Source organism: Ictidomys tridecemlineatus, chromosome 5 (assembly GCF_052094955.1).
Source record: "Ictidomys tridecemlineatus isolate mIctTri1 chromosome 5, mIctTri1.hap1, whole genome shotgun sequence".
NCBI classification, from domain to species: Eukaryota; Metazoa; Chordata; class Mammalia; order Rodentia; family Sciuridae; genus Ictidomys; species Ictidomys tridecemlineatus.
Window position 1 is genome coordinate 6,744,978 of NC_135481.1, and position 17,536 is coordinate 6,762,513.

A 17,536-nucleotide genomic window follows, 5' to 3' on the forward strand; every position below is an offset into this window, starting at 1 on the left:
TCTGAAATGGCTCCCTGGTAAACATGACTTTTCAGTGGGTCCTTGAAGGAGGAATCAGATGGGAGATACTGAGTTTGTGGCCATGAGAATTCTAGGAACAAGATAGAAAGTGCAAGGCATGGACAGGACCAAGGAGGCACATGCAGGCCAGAAGAGGAGGGTGTGGACATGGACTGACAGAATGGAAAGTGCAAGTTTGTAGGTTTGAGGTGCTGCAGCTGGGCTAAAGGTTTGGGACTATGGTAGAGAGAATTATGTCCCCTGGTGACACCTAATTAATTAGGGTATTAGGTATCATCTCTATTACCTTAAATGTGTGATTGTTAGCTTACATTTCAAAAGATACTTTGCACATGGGATAAGGTTAAGGATTTCAGGCTGGGATGAGTATTCTGACCAGGGATCCAGTGTAATCACAAATGTCCTAGTAAGACAGGGGTAGGAGGGGTAGCATGAGAGAAGTGGCCATCAGCAGAGTTAAATTTAAAGATGCTGCACTGCTGGCTTTAGGAAGCAAGGAAGAGGCCATGAGCCAAGGAACAAGGGAGGCTTCAAAAAGCTGGAAAAGGCAGGAAATGGATCCTGCCCTAGAGCCTTACTAAAGAATGCAAGCTACAAATGCCTTGACTTTGGCCCAGTGAGACCAAATTTGGGTTTCTGAGTACTGGAATTGTGCAATAATTGGTGTGTGTTGCTTTCAGTCATTGTGCATGTAGCCATTTGTTATAGCAGCCACAGGACACTAATACAGGGCATAATGCCTGAGCATAACTTGGGCACTGGGGCTTCAAGCAACATTCTTCAACTGGCATTTTAGAAAGCTGGATTCAATTTCACAAACATTTTCTAGCACCTTCTATGGTCCAGGAGCTATACTAGACCATGGGGAGAAAGTAAGGAGAGATGCAGCTCCTGCCTTGGGTGGAGCTACAGTGTCACTGGAGGGCATGCCAACTGCCATGTTGGATTACAGGTGGGTGCAAGCTGAGAAGATTATCACTAACTGGCAGCCTGAATAGAAACAGCTCCCAACTGGCAGCTGCAGAGCCTTTGTCCAGTTGAAAAGGAGCTTATCTGAAGGACTTAGAGGGGAGCTCTTCTCTGCCAACATGCAGAGACAGCCCAGTAGTAGTTGCTATAAAATATTTGTGCCATGGATGCCCACTGCCTTTTCTCAGCAGGGCAGTCAGAAGGTCTCAAAGGCAACAAGGGATGGGGGCCACAAAGGGTTTTCCAAAGTACCAAGTGGGAGTCTACACTGATTAGGGGAGAGTCCTGGGAGAAAGCAAGAGGGGCATTAAAGTGCCACCCTAACTCATCCAGTAATTCCACTCCTAGGGGTAAATCAGAGACATATGAGCATGCTGTTGCCAAAAGACATAGACCAAGATGTTATTGATGACAATCCAAACTGGAAACAACCCTAACACCCACTGATAGTAGATTGGATAGATAACATGTGGTATATTCCTACTATGGAACCTAAACACTAAACAGCATTGAGAGTGAATGGACTATTACCTCAGCAGTAGGGATAATTCTCACCAACTTGATATTGAACAAATGAAGCCAGATGCAGAAGCATGCCTGTTACATGGCTCTATGTGCACGATGTTCACAAAAAGGCTAAACAAATCTATGTGTTAGAAGTCAGGATGGGGGTAGGTGGAGTGGACAGGACAAGGATTGGGAGATGGCACAGAGGGTCTGCAGTGCTGACAATGTTCTCTTTCTAACTCTGGGCATGGGTTAAACAGGAGTGTTCACTGATCATTTATCACACTGTACACTTGTGATTTGTCCATTTTCCATGAATACATTCTATTACAATATATCTAGTTTTTAGATTATTAATAAACATGCTTGGGGGTATTTTGGTGGCTGTGTGATGTAGGGTACATTGACTTGGCGTTACAAAGGCCAGGTTCTAACCTTAATCTGCCTAAGATGCTTTGTGACCCTGGACAAGCTCTCACCCCACTCTGGGTTCTAGTTTCCTCCATCCCAAACATGGGAGGGTAGTATTGGATTATATGATTTTTGCAGAAACTTAGCAGAATGCTACAACTGTATCCAACTTGACTTTTATGAGAGAGAGAGAGGGAGAAAGAGAAAGAGAAGAAAAGAGCAAGCCCAGGATTTTATTGGAACTGGAGGTATTTTCCTGTCCTTTTGTTAGAGTGATCATGTGATGATTTGGCTGTACTACTAAACACCCAGTTATTTGACCTCGGTTATAGAGACAGGTGTGTGGTGGACTGGAAAGAACGTGGTGGGCTTTGGGATCATTCAGTCTGGATTAAAGTTTGGCAGGGTCCCCTCTTAATTGTGTGTGAGCTTGAGCAAGTTTCTTAACCTCTCGAAGTCTATGTTCTCACAGAAGCCGACAATCGCCCTTATGGGCAATGTGAAAATGAAGGATGATGTACCTGTCAAAGCCCTTGATTTGAGTCCCTTGCTGGGACCAGACCAAAAAAGATATTTAATCATCTTGATATTTTGTTGATCCAAATTAAACAAAGCAGGGGTGTCTGGGAGAATCTCAGAGAGTAGACCCCTTCTTTACCTCGTCGTGGGAGAGGAGGCTCACCTTACTGAGGGGACTCAGGCCTGCCCCTGCCCTTGGGACCCTGGAAGGTATGGACTTAGAAGGGATCACAGAGTTAAAGGGCTGCTCTCTGGCCTGGGAGGGGCACAAATTAGTGCCCTTGGGGCCTGTCTTCACTCTCTGTAGCCCTCCTGGTGCCTTGAAGACCTGCTAACAGCAGGTGCCAGGGAAATCTTATTGAGCTGAAGGAGATCCAAAGTTTCATGCTCTATTCAGCTCTGGGCCCCGTGATGTAAGAGTCTGGACTCCAAGGCGGGGTTCAGGATGGAAATATAGAAGAATCTTGTCATAAGAGGGACAGCTAGGAAAACTGCTGAAGGCAGGGCAGGTAGTTCAGAGAAGATTCCAGAGGTCTGCAGGTCATTGCTTTTTTTTTTTTTTTGTACCAAGGATTGAACTCATGGGTCTCCATCACTGAGTCACATCCCCAGCCCTATTTTGTATTTTATTTAGAGACAGGGTCTCACTGAGTTGCTTAGTGCCTTGTCATTCTGAGGCTGGCTTTGAACTCACGATCCTGCTGTCTTAGCCTCCCAAGTTGTTGGGATTACAGGTGTGCACCACAGCGCCTGGCGGGTCACTGCTTTTGTAAATCTGATAGATTCTGGATTTTCTGACTGATTATGTGGATGCTATGGTGCCTCTAACCTTGACTTTCAGAGAATCCAAATGTGTTCACTATAATGATGTTTTCATTACATATATATGTAATGTATATGTTTATGTGGAAAAAAATGAAACACATAGGCAAAAGAACACAAAACTCATCATTTCAGCATCTGGAGATTGCTATTGTTAACATTTGTGTGTGTATCCTTCAGATTCATATTCATGATCACCAGGTATATTTGATCACTTGGAGATTTTTGTTGTAAGCAACTACACTACTTAAGGCATACTTAGTTACTCTATTAGGAAAATCCCAAAATAACAACAACTTTACATAACACAAATTTATTCCTTGCTCACCTAAGTTCCAAACAAGGCTGGGTAGAGAGATGTAGAAGTGCTAGGATATGAATGTGTCCCCCAAAATTTCATGTGTTGAAAAATTAATACCCAAATTCATGTGTTTGGCATCTAGAGGTGGGACCTTTGGGAAGTAAACAGAATTAGATGAGGTCATAAAGTTGGCCCCTCCTCACACCAAATGGCAATAGTGGTTTTATAAGAAGAGGAAGAGAGACCTGAGCTGGCACACTGCCGTGCAAAACTCTCCACCACACTGTGATGCAGCAAGAAGGCTCTTACCAGATACTGGCATCATGCTCTTGGGTTTCCCAATTTCTAGAATTGTGAGCTTAATAAATCTCAGTTCTTCATAAATGAGACAGTCTGTGGTATTCAGTTATAGCAACAAAAAATGGATCAGCAGGCTGCTCTCGTTTACACAGTCTTACAGAGAACCAAGCCAAAGGTGGCTCTGCTCATTTAATACATGGTTTCCTAAGTTACCAATCAATAGGAAACCAGCAGATAGGGCAAGAGAGAGAGTGGAAGGCCACGCAGAAGGACACTGTGGGCCTAAAGTGGGGTCCATACTATTATTTCTATTTGCCAGAATTCAGTTACATGGATATACTTAACAAAAAGACTGTTAGAGGACTCACAAAATTGACAGGAGGCTGGGGTACCCCATAGCAACTGGGCCCATCACTGTCACCGCCCGACCCCCATCCCATCTGCCAAAAATTGTCTGCAATTCTTTCTTGGATTCTGGTGTCACTCTTTTGGGATCCAACATTGTAGAAGAGAGCATCTATCTGATTGAGGAAGCCCAATCATGCCCTCAGACAGGAGAGGCTGGGTTTGGCACCTTTACCTCAGCATGCGGAGACAGACTCTTCCTCCTGCTGGGGTCTTCCACCTGCTTCACAGAGAAACAATTTTTCTCCCCCCAGCTTTATTGTAGTATAGTTGACAAATCAAACGTGTATTTATTTAAAATGTTCAGCATGATTTGATATATATTGTAAAGTGGTTATCATAATCAAGCTCATTTACACATCTGTCACATTACATTTTTTTTGTAGTGAGAACACTTAAGATCTGCTCTGTTAGCAAGTTTCAAGTACACAATGCACTATTATTCAATAGTAACCATGCTATGCATTAGATCCAAGAACTTATTCATCTTATAACTGAAACTTTGTACCCTTGACCAACTTCTTTCTGTTCCTGCTCATCCTCCCCAGTCCCAGCAACCACACTGCTTTTGAGTTCAATGTTTTTAGATTCACATATGAGCAAGATAATGCAGTATTTGTCAATACTGATAAAAAAGAGACCATTATTCTAGAAGCTATTCAGAAAGAAGATTGGTGCTAGGTAGTCAAAATAACAAATTTTTATATCACTCTATTATTGGGCTCAGGACCCTGCCCTTTCTGGCAGTCTTACCCACTCCCAGGCCCCACAACTGAGTGGCCATAGCCATTACAGGATTTGTACAGCAATGGAGAAAAGCCAGAATATCAGATAAGTGGAATTGCCCAAAAGCCTCATGGAAAAGAGCCATGAGGAGTTCAAGCACTTGATGTAGCAAAGTATCACCAAGGTTAAGGCCTCAAATACACAAGGACAACTTGTCCAACTCTCCCCATCGTCAACCTACAACTGATAAAAGCAGCCAGAGGGACAGGAAATATAAGGCCTGCAAATGTAAATTTTACCTTCAATTCCTCAATTTGGAGATGTTTTGTCTTTAGGGAACCCTAGTCCACAACTGCCAGTCCTTGAGACGAACCAAATGGCATTTGAAATAAGAAGTACACGAAAAGATGCTCAATGTTGTTGGTTCTCAAGGAAATGCAGATTAAAACCAGGAGATGTGACTATACATTTACCAGAAATGGCTAAAATGAAAAAGACTGATATCACCAATATTACTAAGGGTACAGAGCAACTGGAACTCATGTACATTGTTGGTAGCAGCATGCAATGTTAGAACCATTTTGGAAAATTGTCTAGCAGGTATGAAATAATAAATATGCATATTGCTCTCTGCCCAATATGTCCCTGAAAACCCCTGTAATTTCCTGAGCAATAGAGATGCTAAGAGAACCTTTTATTGTAATATTTGGTTTTTGACTCCTGTCCCTGACACAGAGCTTCTAAATCCCTTGGGATTCCTTGGACAACAGGAGCATCTTTTGTTCTAATAAGGTGACTCTCGGTGGGCTCCTGGATAGCCTCAGAATGGGAATTGGTTGCCAGGGGACAAACTATGTGATTAAAGAGTTAGAACTTTTAGCCCTACCCTCCTGACCTATGGGGAGGGAACAATCCCCCAATACCATTGGGTTGAGTTAATCATCATTGGCCAATGATGTAATCAGTCATGCCTACACAATGAAACCTCCATGAGATCCACCCCAAACACAGGGCTCCAGTGGCCTCCAGGGTAACCGAAACTGTGAAGATTCCAGAGAAGGGGGCAGAAGCTCTATGCCCCTCCACACATGCCTTACCCTATGGGTTTCTTCCATCCAGAGGTTCATCTGTTTTCTTTGTAATTTCCCTTATAATAAACCAATAAGGTATTTCCCTGCATTCTGTGAGCCACTCTGATAAGTTAATCAAACACAAGGAAGAGTTATTGCAACCCCAATTTATATCCAGTGAGCTATAAATCTCTTTCTTCCCAGATTACAAACCTGAACTTGCAAAGAACATCTAAGTAAGAGGTAGTCTTGGACTGAGCCCTCAACCAGGCAGCAGATCTGATGCTATCTTTGGGTAGGCAGTGTCAGAACTTCGTTAAATTAGAGAACACCCAGCTAGTGTCCACTGCAGAATTGCTTGCTTGACTCTTGGTGAGAAGAAACCCACACCCAGCAGTTAAACAGACTAATTTATTCTATGACTTATTCTATGACGCATTGTGTCCACTCCCATGTATTTACAGATGAGAAACGAAGCTACATGTTCACACATGAATTATACAAGGAGCTTTATTCATAATAGACTAAAACAGGAAACAATTCAAATCTCCATCATTAGGTTAATGGATAAACAAAATTGTGGTATTCATTTGACATCATACTTATCAAAATGATGAACTACATACAGACACCAGCACAGATAAAGCTCAAAAATATGATGAGCAAAATCAGCCACATTAAAAGATTAGTACAGTATGTTTCCATTTATTTGGAGTTCAGGAACAAACTCAGTCTGTGATGGTAAAACTCAGAATATTAAGCAAACTTTCTAGGGTGATATATTTTATATTTTGATCAGGTAATGATCAAATGAGTATACATGTGCATAAAAAGTCATTGAGAAGTTCACTTAAGTTGTGTACTTTACTTTTATACTTTAAGTAAATACTATTAAATTTAAAAATTGAAAATTAAAAATCCCTATTGGATTATGGTAGTCCCTTTCAAGTAAAAGCATACTTTCCCCAGAGTTAGTCCCCTGCTTTTGGATGTGCAGGGAGATTTACTCCTTCTTCCTTGATAACAGGGGCTGGACTTGGACTCAGGGTCCCTGCTGGCCTCCTCTATGGTGGTACAACACACACAAATGCATGCACGCATGAGCACACACTTGTGTACACATTTGTGAGTTGAGGAGTCTGAAGATGAAGTGGGGTGGAAATAAGGAGACAGCTCCACCTAATTCAAGCTTCTGCTCATCCCACAAGCTCTTTTCTCCTTGTTTCTTATTTTTCTCTTCCCTCATGGAATAACAGATTCCTCTTTGGCATCCTGCCAGGTAATTTACCATCATCTTCCAAGGCCTTGCCCTTAGAATCTCAAACTCCTCTCTGAACTGTTTATCAACATATTTTCCCAAAGATAGTTTCCATTCTAAGAACAACTCAAAGCCAGCAATTTAGATACACAGTTTTAGATGCTAATTCACCATCATTATAACAGGACCGCTGCAACTCTATTTCTGAACAGATTCCAAACTTGCTCTCCCTATCTCCTGGGCTGGCAAACGGCACTGCACTATTCTGACAGGGCAAACAGGCTTCTGAGTGGGACTTGAAGCCAAGAAGGGTGAGCTGGGCTCAGATGATGGGGGAAACTTGCATGCTGAGGGAAGGATTTGGATTTGATTATTCTACTTGGGAATCCATCAAAGATTCTAGAGCAGGTCTGTGACTTAGCAGAATGGAACTTCTGGAGATTCCATAATCTGGAATGCAGCTCAATGATTGGAGGGGGATAGGCAGAGGATGCTGAGGAATCACTTAAAGCAGAAAACAGGTCTGGGAGACTCTGAGGAATATCCACAGGCTTTAGTAATAGGGAAGGAGAGAAAGAGGAAAATAAGAGATGCTTTGAAGGATGAGCCCCAGGGTCTGAGGGGGAGGCTAATTCTCCTCTCCTAACCTACACCAGTCTGTAACTTGCCAGGTGCCATCCTTAACACAGACCATTACTGTTGAGATAGGACTGACCAAGGCTGAAGAAAATTCTGAAGAAACCTTTAAGTGTAGCTTTAATACACACATGCAGAGTGCATCCTTGAACAGTGGCACCTTTGAGACAAATGTCTCAGCCAGTTTTCCAGCCTTCCATCTTATCTAGCTTTTTTTATTTCTAAATATAATACTTCTAGGCAGATTCATGTACAGAGCTCTTTGTATCAAATAACAGTAGTCAACATTTACTGAATGCTGTGCCAAATGCCGTCTAAAGGCTTTTATTGTTAATATTCAATATTCCCCACAATCTCATGAGGTTGTAAGAGGGTAGGCACCCTCTTATAGATAAGAAACTGAGGTGGAAAAGTTAGGTAACTTACTGAAGCAATCACAGCTAGGAAGTGGCAGAGTTAATATCATGTACTCAAGATACTTATTTTCTGTGAAACAAACAAACACAGTAGGAGACAACCTAACAATGTCATCCTGGCTCAGCTTCTGACCAGTACAAGCCTCAGTGGGTCATCTTTAAAATGTAAGTTCCCTCATGAGTACACTTTTGGGAGCAATGGCTAGTTTACTATCTCAATTATGGGGATGGTTTCATAGGTATTTTTGAATATCAAAACTTCTCAAATGGTATACTTGATATGCAATTCATTGTGTGTTGATTATACTTTAATAGAGCTGTTTTTAAAATAGCAACTATGTGATGCAATTAAAATATTTGTAATATATCTACAGTGACTCTATAGTGACTTTGTCTTATGTGATTCCATTACATTGTTCAAGTATGATATTCAAAATTCATGGTCATTTTTGAGTGTATTTCTTTGAGAATTTTGCTATGCCTCAGAACAAAAAAAAAGTCTCTAAATTAAAACTAAGAGTTACAATGACTCAAGAAATGTTTTATAATCTGGCATTGCTGAAAATAGAACACAAAATTTGCAAAGATGCTGTTTATAACAATGTAGTGATTTTTGTTAAAATAAGCCTCCAGTATTCTACATGAAGATTGCCAACTCCAAAATACCTCCCTAACCACCCAGAACTCAACAGAATACTATTCCTTTATGGAAACATGGAGTTAGAGCTTTATTTCCACTCATTCTTGCCTTCTGGGTGGGCAGCAATGGGCCCCATCTCACCACAGTGCCTCTTGCAGAGTTGGGACTCTAAAGGCATTTGTTTGTGAAACACTGGGAGGGGCTGGATATCCTCCCTCTGGACTCTGGAACTCAGGAGAGGGGTACCTGACCAGAAAACCTCAGAATTCTATCCATGAAGACCAAATACATGGCACTCTCTCACTTTCATAGTTTTTTCTTCCCAAATAGAAGTCCCTCCAACCCCTGGTGGCAGCAGCTCTGGGTAAAGGTCAACTTTTAGGAGGAATGGTCCTCTCAGAGAATAGGCCCAAACCCACAGAAGCTTCACAGGTCACTTGGGTTTCAGCTGTTCAAGCAAGGTTAGTTACAATTGGGCAACTATTTCAATGTTTATTCTTAGAAATTCCCAGGGCTTGAAGTGCTGATAAAATTGGCCCACACTAGGGATCACCCAGGGTGCTCAGACATGGCTAGTCTGCAAGCTCCTCAAGGACAAGTATGACCTTAATCTAGCACTGTACTGTCAGTGCCCAGCACAGAGCAGGTGCCCAAAAACCTCACTGTGGGGAAATTGGTGAATTCTATTGTGTGAGGATTTGCTCTGTGTACCTGGTAAAGACACATTGTCTTCATTTGTTTTTACAATTACCCTTTGAAACAGGTGTTCCTCATTTTACAAAGCAGGGAATGGTGGCTCAGACAGGTGAAGTAATTTGCCTGAGTCATTAAGAGGTTGGTTTTCTCCAAGAAGTCATCTTTCAAGATTTTGAAATAATAGCCTGGATGACCACTGCTGTTTTGGAGGCCAATAAATTATACTCTCTTATATATGTTCTCCCCTCAGAGCATGATCCCCACTGTCCCTGGTCTCTCTGCTGTCCAGGTACTGTCCTCTCTGCTCTTTCTTGCCACTCTGGCACTGCATGGTCTCAGTCCCTCTCCATTCTCCAGGCTCTCCTCTTGCCTCTCTGTTAGCTGTTCTTCCTCTGCCCACTTGCTAAGGGCAGGTGTTCCCCAAGGCTTCTCCCTGACACTCTTTCTCCTTCTACACCCTCTTTCTGGGACAGTCTCTCATACTTGTTATGACCAGCTCAGACCTCTCCAGGAGACAACCACCTAGGCCCTGATGATTGCTGCTGGTTATTCTCTCTCTGAGAATGTAGCTTCTGCTCTCAGACCTTCACTAGCTCCCCAAAGTCAACAAAAGGGGAACAAAATTCTTCCCAAGGTATTCAGGGCTCTGGTATACCTGCCCTCATTTTCCTCCCAATTCAGAATCTTCCTCCATCTGAGCCCTGTGCTCTTTGCCTTTATTCTGCTGTCCCTTCAATATGGCTTCCCTCCCTCGACCTCTGCTCAAGGTACTTCTACCTTGCTGGTCTATAAAGTACATGCTCCTCCTCCAAGAAGTCCTTACTGACACCCTTCCCTACCTAGTGTGCCTTCTCTTTCTTTGGGAGACTCCATGGAAAACCATGCCAGCATTCCTTGGGTGACACCTACTTCTGTGCTTGCTTTGATTCTATCACCCTGAGTCAGAAAGGGAGCCTAGCACTAGGAGTCAGGCAACAAGGCTCATTCTATGCTGTTTCGTGTTACCTATTCATCTAAGAGTTCCCCAGTGTAAAATGAAGTGATAGGACCACATCAGCATTTCTCAAAATTCATTTGAGTACCACTATGCTTGCTTTTATTCTTGAACCACCAGTACTATCATATGCTTATTTATCTTTTTAAAATCTAAATTAAAATTATACTTTATGTTGTTTACTGTGACTGCAAAACAAAGGTCATTTGTAATAAAGGTTACAGTAAAAAAAAAAACTAAAGTAACCACGAAAATAAACACATAAATAAATTTTTGTATAATGTCTCAAATCCTGTGTAGAATTCTGGGAAACAATCTAGATCACCAAAATCTTTGTCAGAGATAAACAAAAGTGGACACTAGTCGAAATGGTAAGGACCAATTTTCATCAGTAATGAGCATTGCATTAGGGAAGAGAGTTCAGCTTGAACTGAGCTCAACTTCTATTTGAACAAAAGCCACTGGGTCTTTTACAGGGGGATGAGAGAGCTGGAAGAGAGACAAGCAGGGGTTCAGCAGAGTCAGGAAAATGAAAAATTACAAGCTAGGTTAGTGTAATTAATATTAAGCCAGCTGGATGTGCTAGCTAGCAATGATCAAAGTTAGGGTTCTACTGTCCCATGAGACTGGGAGACAGAGGCCTATCCTCAGGTGTTGGCTGGAACAAACAGTAAATTCTTTTGCCAGCCTTGAGTTTTCTCAGGCAGGAACTTTAAGGGGGCAGGGTACTAGAGTCATCTAGAGATGTAGTCTTGAGCTATTAGAAACTATGTTAGTGTTCATACATATAGATTGAGGTCTAGACCAAGAAGAAGGCTTAGAAGAGCCTAACTGGAGTTTGGTCAAGGAGAGAATGTCAGCTTTTAGCTTAGACAAAAGCAAAAAGTAAAAATAAAAAGTTCATCAACATGTGTTGAGACTACTTACAAGGTGCTTGATACGCTTGAAGTAGGTACGCTAATATCATCCCCTTTCAACAGCTGAAGAAACTGACACCCAAACACCTGCCCAAGGTTACATAGCTAGAAAGAAGAGTAGTGCTGGAAATTCACAATAGCCAAACTATGAAACCAGCCCTGGTGCCTATTAACAGATGAATGGATAAAGAAAATGTGGTCTATATACACCATGGAATTTTATTCAGCCATAAAGACAAATGAAATTTTGTCATTTTCAGGAAAGTAGATGGAACCATTATGTTAAGTGAAATAATCCAAAATTCCCGATGAACAGCTTTGAGTTTTTGTCCAAAGGCAACTGCTCTACAGGGGCATATTTCAGAGGAAAACAATACCATCAACAAGTGAAACAAGTAGTTTAATTTCTTCTGGACATTAAGTCATTTGTCACTCCCATTGTACATGTGGAAGAGGGGGTCATACCCGCTTCAGCTGTAAGACCCCACAGGAGGCCAGGGGATTCCAGGGAGAGAAGCAGGGGCCTTCCACTCCCTCATAGTGTTGCACCTTCAGAATTAAGCCAAACTAAGAGGTCAAGGGTTGTATGTTTTCTCTCATGTGTGGAAGCTAGAGAAAGAAAAGATAGGTGTGTGTGTGTGTGGGGGGGGCACTTCTCATGTAAATCAAAGGGAAATCAGAAGAATAGAGGAAAGAGACCAGGAGGTAGGAGGAGGAGAGGGAGGGGGAAGTGCAGGGGAGTGACATTGGCCAAAATTATATTTTTATATTATGTGCATGTACAAATATATAAGAACAAATCCCATCATTATAAAAAACTATAATGCACCAATAAAAATTGTGTGTGTGTGGGCGGTTTGAACTCTGTCTTGCTGCTCCCAGAGTTCATAGCCCCATTCTCTGCTTCTAGGCTCTGACCACCTTTAAGCCATTCCTTTCTCCCACATGTCCATGCTACTCTGTTTCACAGTACTGAACCTGGACAAGTACATGGGGCTGCACAGTGGTTCTCAGCTCTGGCTACACATTAGAACCACCTGGGGGAGCTTTGAAAATAGGATGCCTGCATCCCGCCCCTACATGCCCTTAAGTAATTAATTAGTCTGGGGTGCAGATTAACATAGGCATTTTTAAAGAAGTTTCCAGGTGATCCCTTTGAGCAGCCAGTTTCCCTAGAAGCCTCCACAGCTATCATTCTATACCATCCTTACAAGAGCCTTGTGAGAAAGACAAGAAGTTGGCAATAACTATGTCCTGCTCCTGAAGAAACAAACTCAGAGGCTGAGACTCCTGAAGGTAATAAGATCAGTATGGAATCCAAAATTCCGTATGAACAGCTTTGAGTCTTTGTCCAAAGGCAACTGCTATACAGGGGCATATTTCAAAGGAAAACAACACAGTCAACAAGTGAAACTAGTAGCTTGATTTCTTCTGCACATTAGGTCATTTGTCACTACCATTGTACACGTGTAAGAGGGGGTAATACCGGCTTCAGCTATAAGACCCCACAGGAGGCCAGGGGATTTCAGTGAGGGAAGCAGGGGCCTTCCACTCCCGGGTAGTGGAAGAAACCAAGAAACCTGCAGAAACCAAGGCCAGCCAGAGAAGAGAGGGCCTTATTTCTCTCTCTACCCATGATTCCACAGCAGCTCTTCATCATGGCCCCTGGGGCACAGGCTAAGAACGGCCTAGAGAAGTCGAGGACCTAATACAGCACCCTGCCAGGTCATGTCTCCTGTGGTACAGCACTGTCAGGGTCCAGCTGCGAGTCTTCCTTGTATACCCAACACTGAGCCCAGTACAAACCACTGCCTTAGTGGTTTGTACACTAACAAGTGAGGAGGGAAGAGGTGGTCTCCCACCGCTGGAAAAAGAGAGGTCACTGCCCATCCTTGGGAGGCTTGGGGGACACTGCTGCTCACATCTGATGGGCGTCACTGCTCACAGCTGTGGGACTGATTCCCAGTTGTGGACAGTAGAGAGGCCACCTTTCACACCTGGGACCACCTAAGGACCACTGCATATATTTGGAAAGGCTATTTATTCTATCCTTGAAGATGCCACAGGGGGACCCAGCAGCTTCAGGCCCTTGGCAAAGGGGGCGCTACCATGGCAGAGGACCCCTTCCCGCTCCAGCCCCCCGTAAAATGCAACAATCCGAGGCAGTACTCAGGGCGCATCCCAGTCATGACCGAACAGAGGGCGGCCACACCCCTGGGGAGAAGTCGGGTGGGGACCTCAGGGCGCAGCTCTCCCAGTCCAACAGCTCGGCCCAAGGTTTCCGCAGCCGCGGCCCTCCAGACCACGCAATCCTACAGTCCGCCAGCCCCACGGACCCACGAAAGAGCAAGGGGGCGGCCTCGGGGCGGCGGGAAGGTCGTCGGAGGGCCGCCTCCACGCCGAAGCCACTTTCAAAGTCCCCCAACATGGCCCGCGGCGGCAGTCAAAACTGGAGTTCCGGGGAGTCGGACGGTGGACCGCCTGAGGAGCAGGCGCCGGAGGAGAGCGAGTGAGCGCGCGGGGCCTGGGCGTCGGAGGGCCGGGCCGGGAACCCGCCGAGTCGCGCAGCTGGGGAGCCCCAGGCGCCGCCGGAACCTCCGCGAAGGTTCTGGGCCTTTGTGGCGTCACTGTCTCTTTGCGGAACCTTCCGCCGGCGCCGAATAAAACCCGCCGCGGAGGAGCCGGCGGCTCGAGTGCGGCGGTACCCGGCGGGGAAGTCGGCCCGGCGCGGGCGCGCGGGAGGGAGCCCCCGGGCGACGGCCGTGACCGTGACCGTGACGCGCAGGCGGGCGGTGGGGGCGCGGGCCAGGGGCCCGGGGGGCGTCCGGGACGCGCTAACCGGCCTCGCCCGCCCCGCCCCGCAGAGACAAGATGGTGAAGGAGACCCAGTATTATGACATCCTGGGGGTGAAGCCCAGCGCCTCCCCAGAGGAGATCAAAAAGGCCTATCGGAAGCTGGCGCTCAAGTACCACCCGGACAAGAACCCGGATGAGGGCGAGAAGGTGCGGGGCGGCGCGAGGGGGCGGCGCGGGGCGCTGGGGTCTTCTGGAATTATTCAACCCTGCAAGACTCTGGGCTGTGAATTATTGACGGCGGCGGGGAACCCGAGCCGCGTTGGGGAGGCTGTTGCCAGGCGCCGCTCCACCCGCAGCGGGGCCAGGCCGGGGCCAGGCGGGAGGTGGCCCGAGGCCGAGGCGTGCAACGCGGTGCAGTCAGTGGAGGGCACTTGGCGGAGCCCCTGCTTGCTAGGTTGAGGATGCGGGAGGTCCAGGGGCCAGAGGGATTAGTATCACTCTTGAACCACTGCACAGCTCATTCATTCCTCCATTCACTCCACAAGTGTTTGTGGAGCCCCTATCCACCATGTTTGCTGGACCTGGGGGAGGCGCTGGGATTGACCCGTGGGGGCCCTGCTCACATGGGATTTGCGGACATTTCTGTAGGAGAGGCAGCCGCAAACCCAGAAAACAGGCACGCATCCCCAGAAGTTGTGTGCTTGCTGGGCACCACCGGCTTTGAAGTATTGCTGTGCTTATATTCCCCATGGATACACAAACCCCAAGGATGAGTTTCTTGATAATGGACTGGGTTTGGCCAATGAGCCTACCTCCTGCCTGTTAGCTGTCAATCACCTTTTCTGTATTAAGGATGAGAGATCTGTAGTTTGTCACATTCACCTAAATGCATATTTCAGGTTTCCTGTGGCACATGACCCACAGTTGACCATAAATACCAACAATATGCTGAAAATGGTGTGCATATTAGAGATCTAAATTAAACTTTTTCATCCTGTTTGCAGAAACGGACATTCTGTTTGTTTTCCTAAAGGAGGATATGATCCACCTGTGTAGATAACTTGAAGGATCAGGCATTGCAAGTAAAGCTTGTTGGCCTTCCCATCTCTCCCTTCACTTCTTGTCATTTTCTTACAAAACTTTGTATGCTCCTGGTGGGTCTTGGGAGTGGGTGCTTTGTAGTAGCTGATAGCAGTGACAGCTGGGCCACTTTTGAAACTCCAGTCACCCAACTAGCATTTAGACCTGTGGAAATGACGCTCAGACCAAAATACCTGTCTGCATTCCTAATTCCAAGCTGGAGCAAGCTTCTTAAAGAAGGTTGGCTGGGTGGCAACAGTGATAGAATATTTATATTTAGCCACATGTGCCTAATGTGGCTGTCACAAGTTGAAAATGCTTCCCTGTAAGACCATTTGTCTGTTACCCACTTGCGTTCTTGTCTATATTTAGGTGGCTTACTGTAGCTTTTAAAGTCACTGACTTTCTACATGCTGTCGGTGATTCACAGACTTGCTCTCTAATTTCACTGTAGTCTGTTGTTGACAGTCTCCTTTAAGGAGGGTTTCTCGGCTTCTAATTTCATGTTTCAGCCATCTCACTAATAGCAATGTGAGGGAAAGCCTTCTGACCCTGGTTTCAGGTCAAATCTCACAGTGCTCACAGTGGTGGTGTATATGCTGTTTGATATGAGTGTGTTTTTGGTGTTCTGAAGCTTCTTTTTAAAAACTAAAATTAGACTTGCCCTTTACCTGTGTATAGCTTTCACCCTGAATATACCTGCCCAGGATGATTATTTGCTTTGTTTGAAACTAATATTTATTTATAGCCATGCCCTGAATTAGTGTCACATAAATGAGGCTCTTAGCAGTGAGGTCTAGCAAGGTCCCTCTGGGCTTTTTTTTTTTTTTTGGTAGGGGGAGTGTTTTTGATGTGCCCACTGCCAAGAATACTGCCCCTTCACTACCTTTCATGAAGGGAATAAAACCTTTTCTTTTAGTTCTGAGCTAAGTCATCTTCCAGAGGACTGTCTCTGACTTACAGATTGATGCAGTGGCCCAATCCTCCTCCTCATATAATGATGATTAACTTGTTTGATAACTACCCACTACCTCTAGATGTGCCATGGAGGTGCTATAGTGTTTGTCACCTGGCTGAATGAATAAACAATGTCATGAGAAGAAATGTATTTTAAAATATTCTAAGTTGGAGAAGAGAGATACCTACAAAGGCACAGGTTGGAAAGGAAATTGTAGTGAAGGGAGATTGAGAGGCCAGTGGACTTTTGATTAGAACTCAAAAGGGATGGGGAGACTGTGGACACAGTTAATAGAAATTCTGCTGTCAGGTTCCCCAGAAAGGGCTCATTCATTCATTTATTCACCAACTACCTCTTGTTTTGGTACTACTGTGTGCTGGGTACACTGTGCAGACCTTTTGTTTTTTGGTGCAGTCTATATGTAGCCCTTGTCCACTTTATCAACCACAGGTGAAATCTTTTTATTTTTTCACCTGTTCTCACTGTATTATTAATGTCTCTTCAAAAATAGATTAAGCCAGTCCTTTTCCACCTTGCTGTGGGCCAACTGAGAAGGCCATTTGGGGTGTTGGTCTTTGTTTTTTGCCCTGTTGTCCTGTGTTGCTAAGCATTGGGCAGCCTGTGTTTGTTGTCAGATGCTTTGCTCTGCATGGAGTCTGTATTTGCTTCTCTGTGGCTGATTTTCTGCAAGACAGGGTCGAGAATGGCAAGTCAGCAAAATAGTCCCTTTTAGAAGAGGTGTATTCTTGGCTGTTACCCTGTTGAGATGAGTTTGGTCTTTTAATCAATTTCATTGTAACACTGAGTTTGAGTAATAGATTTTCAAGGTAAAAACTCTAACAGTGCCGAAAGTTTCACAATACAGAGGAAAAGCCACTGAGAAAACACATCCTGATTACCCTTTGAGGGTTTCCAAGAAGATTTTCACAGAGTAATCATACATGGTCATCCTGGTACATGAACTTTTTTCACTCTCTTTTCTCACTTAAAATTTTATCATAAGTACTTTTCCAAGTTGCTGTGTCATCTTCAAGGCCATTTTTCCCAAGTTTGTATAGTCATTCCTTTAAGATTCTGTGGCCAAAGACCATAGT

The 17,536-nt window shown here is 44.5% G+C and overlaps 1 protein-coding gene across 4 annotated transcripts in view; it reads left to right on the forward strand.

The window, feature by feature from the left end:
• Positions 1-17,536, forward strand: part of Dnaja4 (DnaJ heat shock protein family (Hsp40) member A4) — a 44,384-nt gene that overhangs the window by 14,275 nt on the left and 12,573 nt on the right. Inside the window, exons 1-2 of one of the 4 annotated variants that reach the window (XM_005316856.5) lie at positions 13,793-14,117; positions 14,473-14,611. The exons of 2 other annotated variants lie outside the window; for them this stretch is intronic. In XM_005316856.5, coding sequence (XP_005316913.2) covers positions 14,035-14,117; positions 14,473-14,611 — 222 coding nt within the window. In that variant the 5' untranslated portion in view covers positions 13,793-14,034. Of the gene's footprint in view, positions 1-13,792; positions 14,118-14,472; positions 14,612-17,536 lie in introns of those variants that run through there. One more of the 4 variants, XM_078049161.1, reaches the window with a different exon arrangement.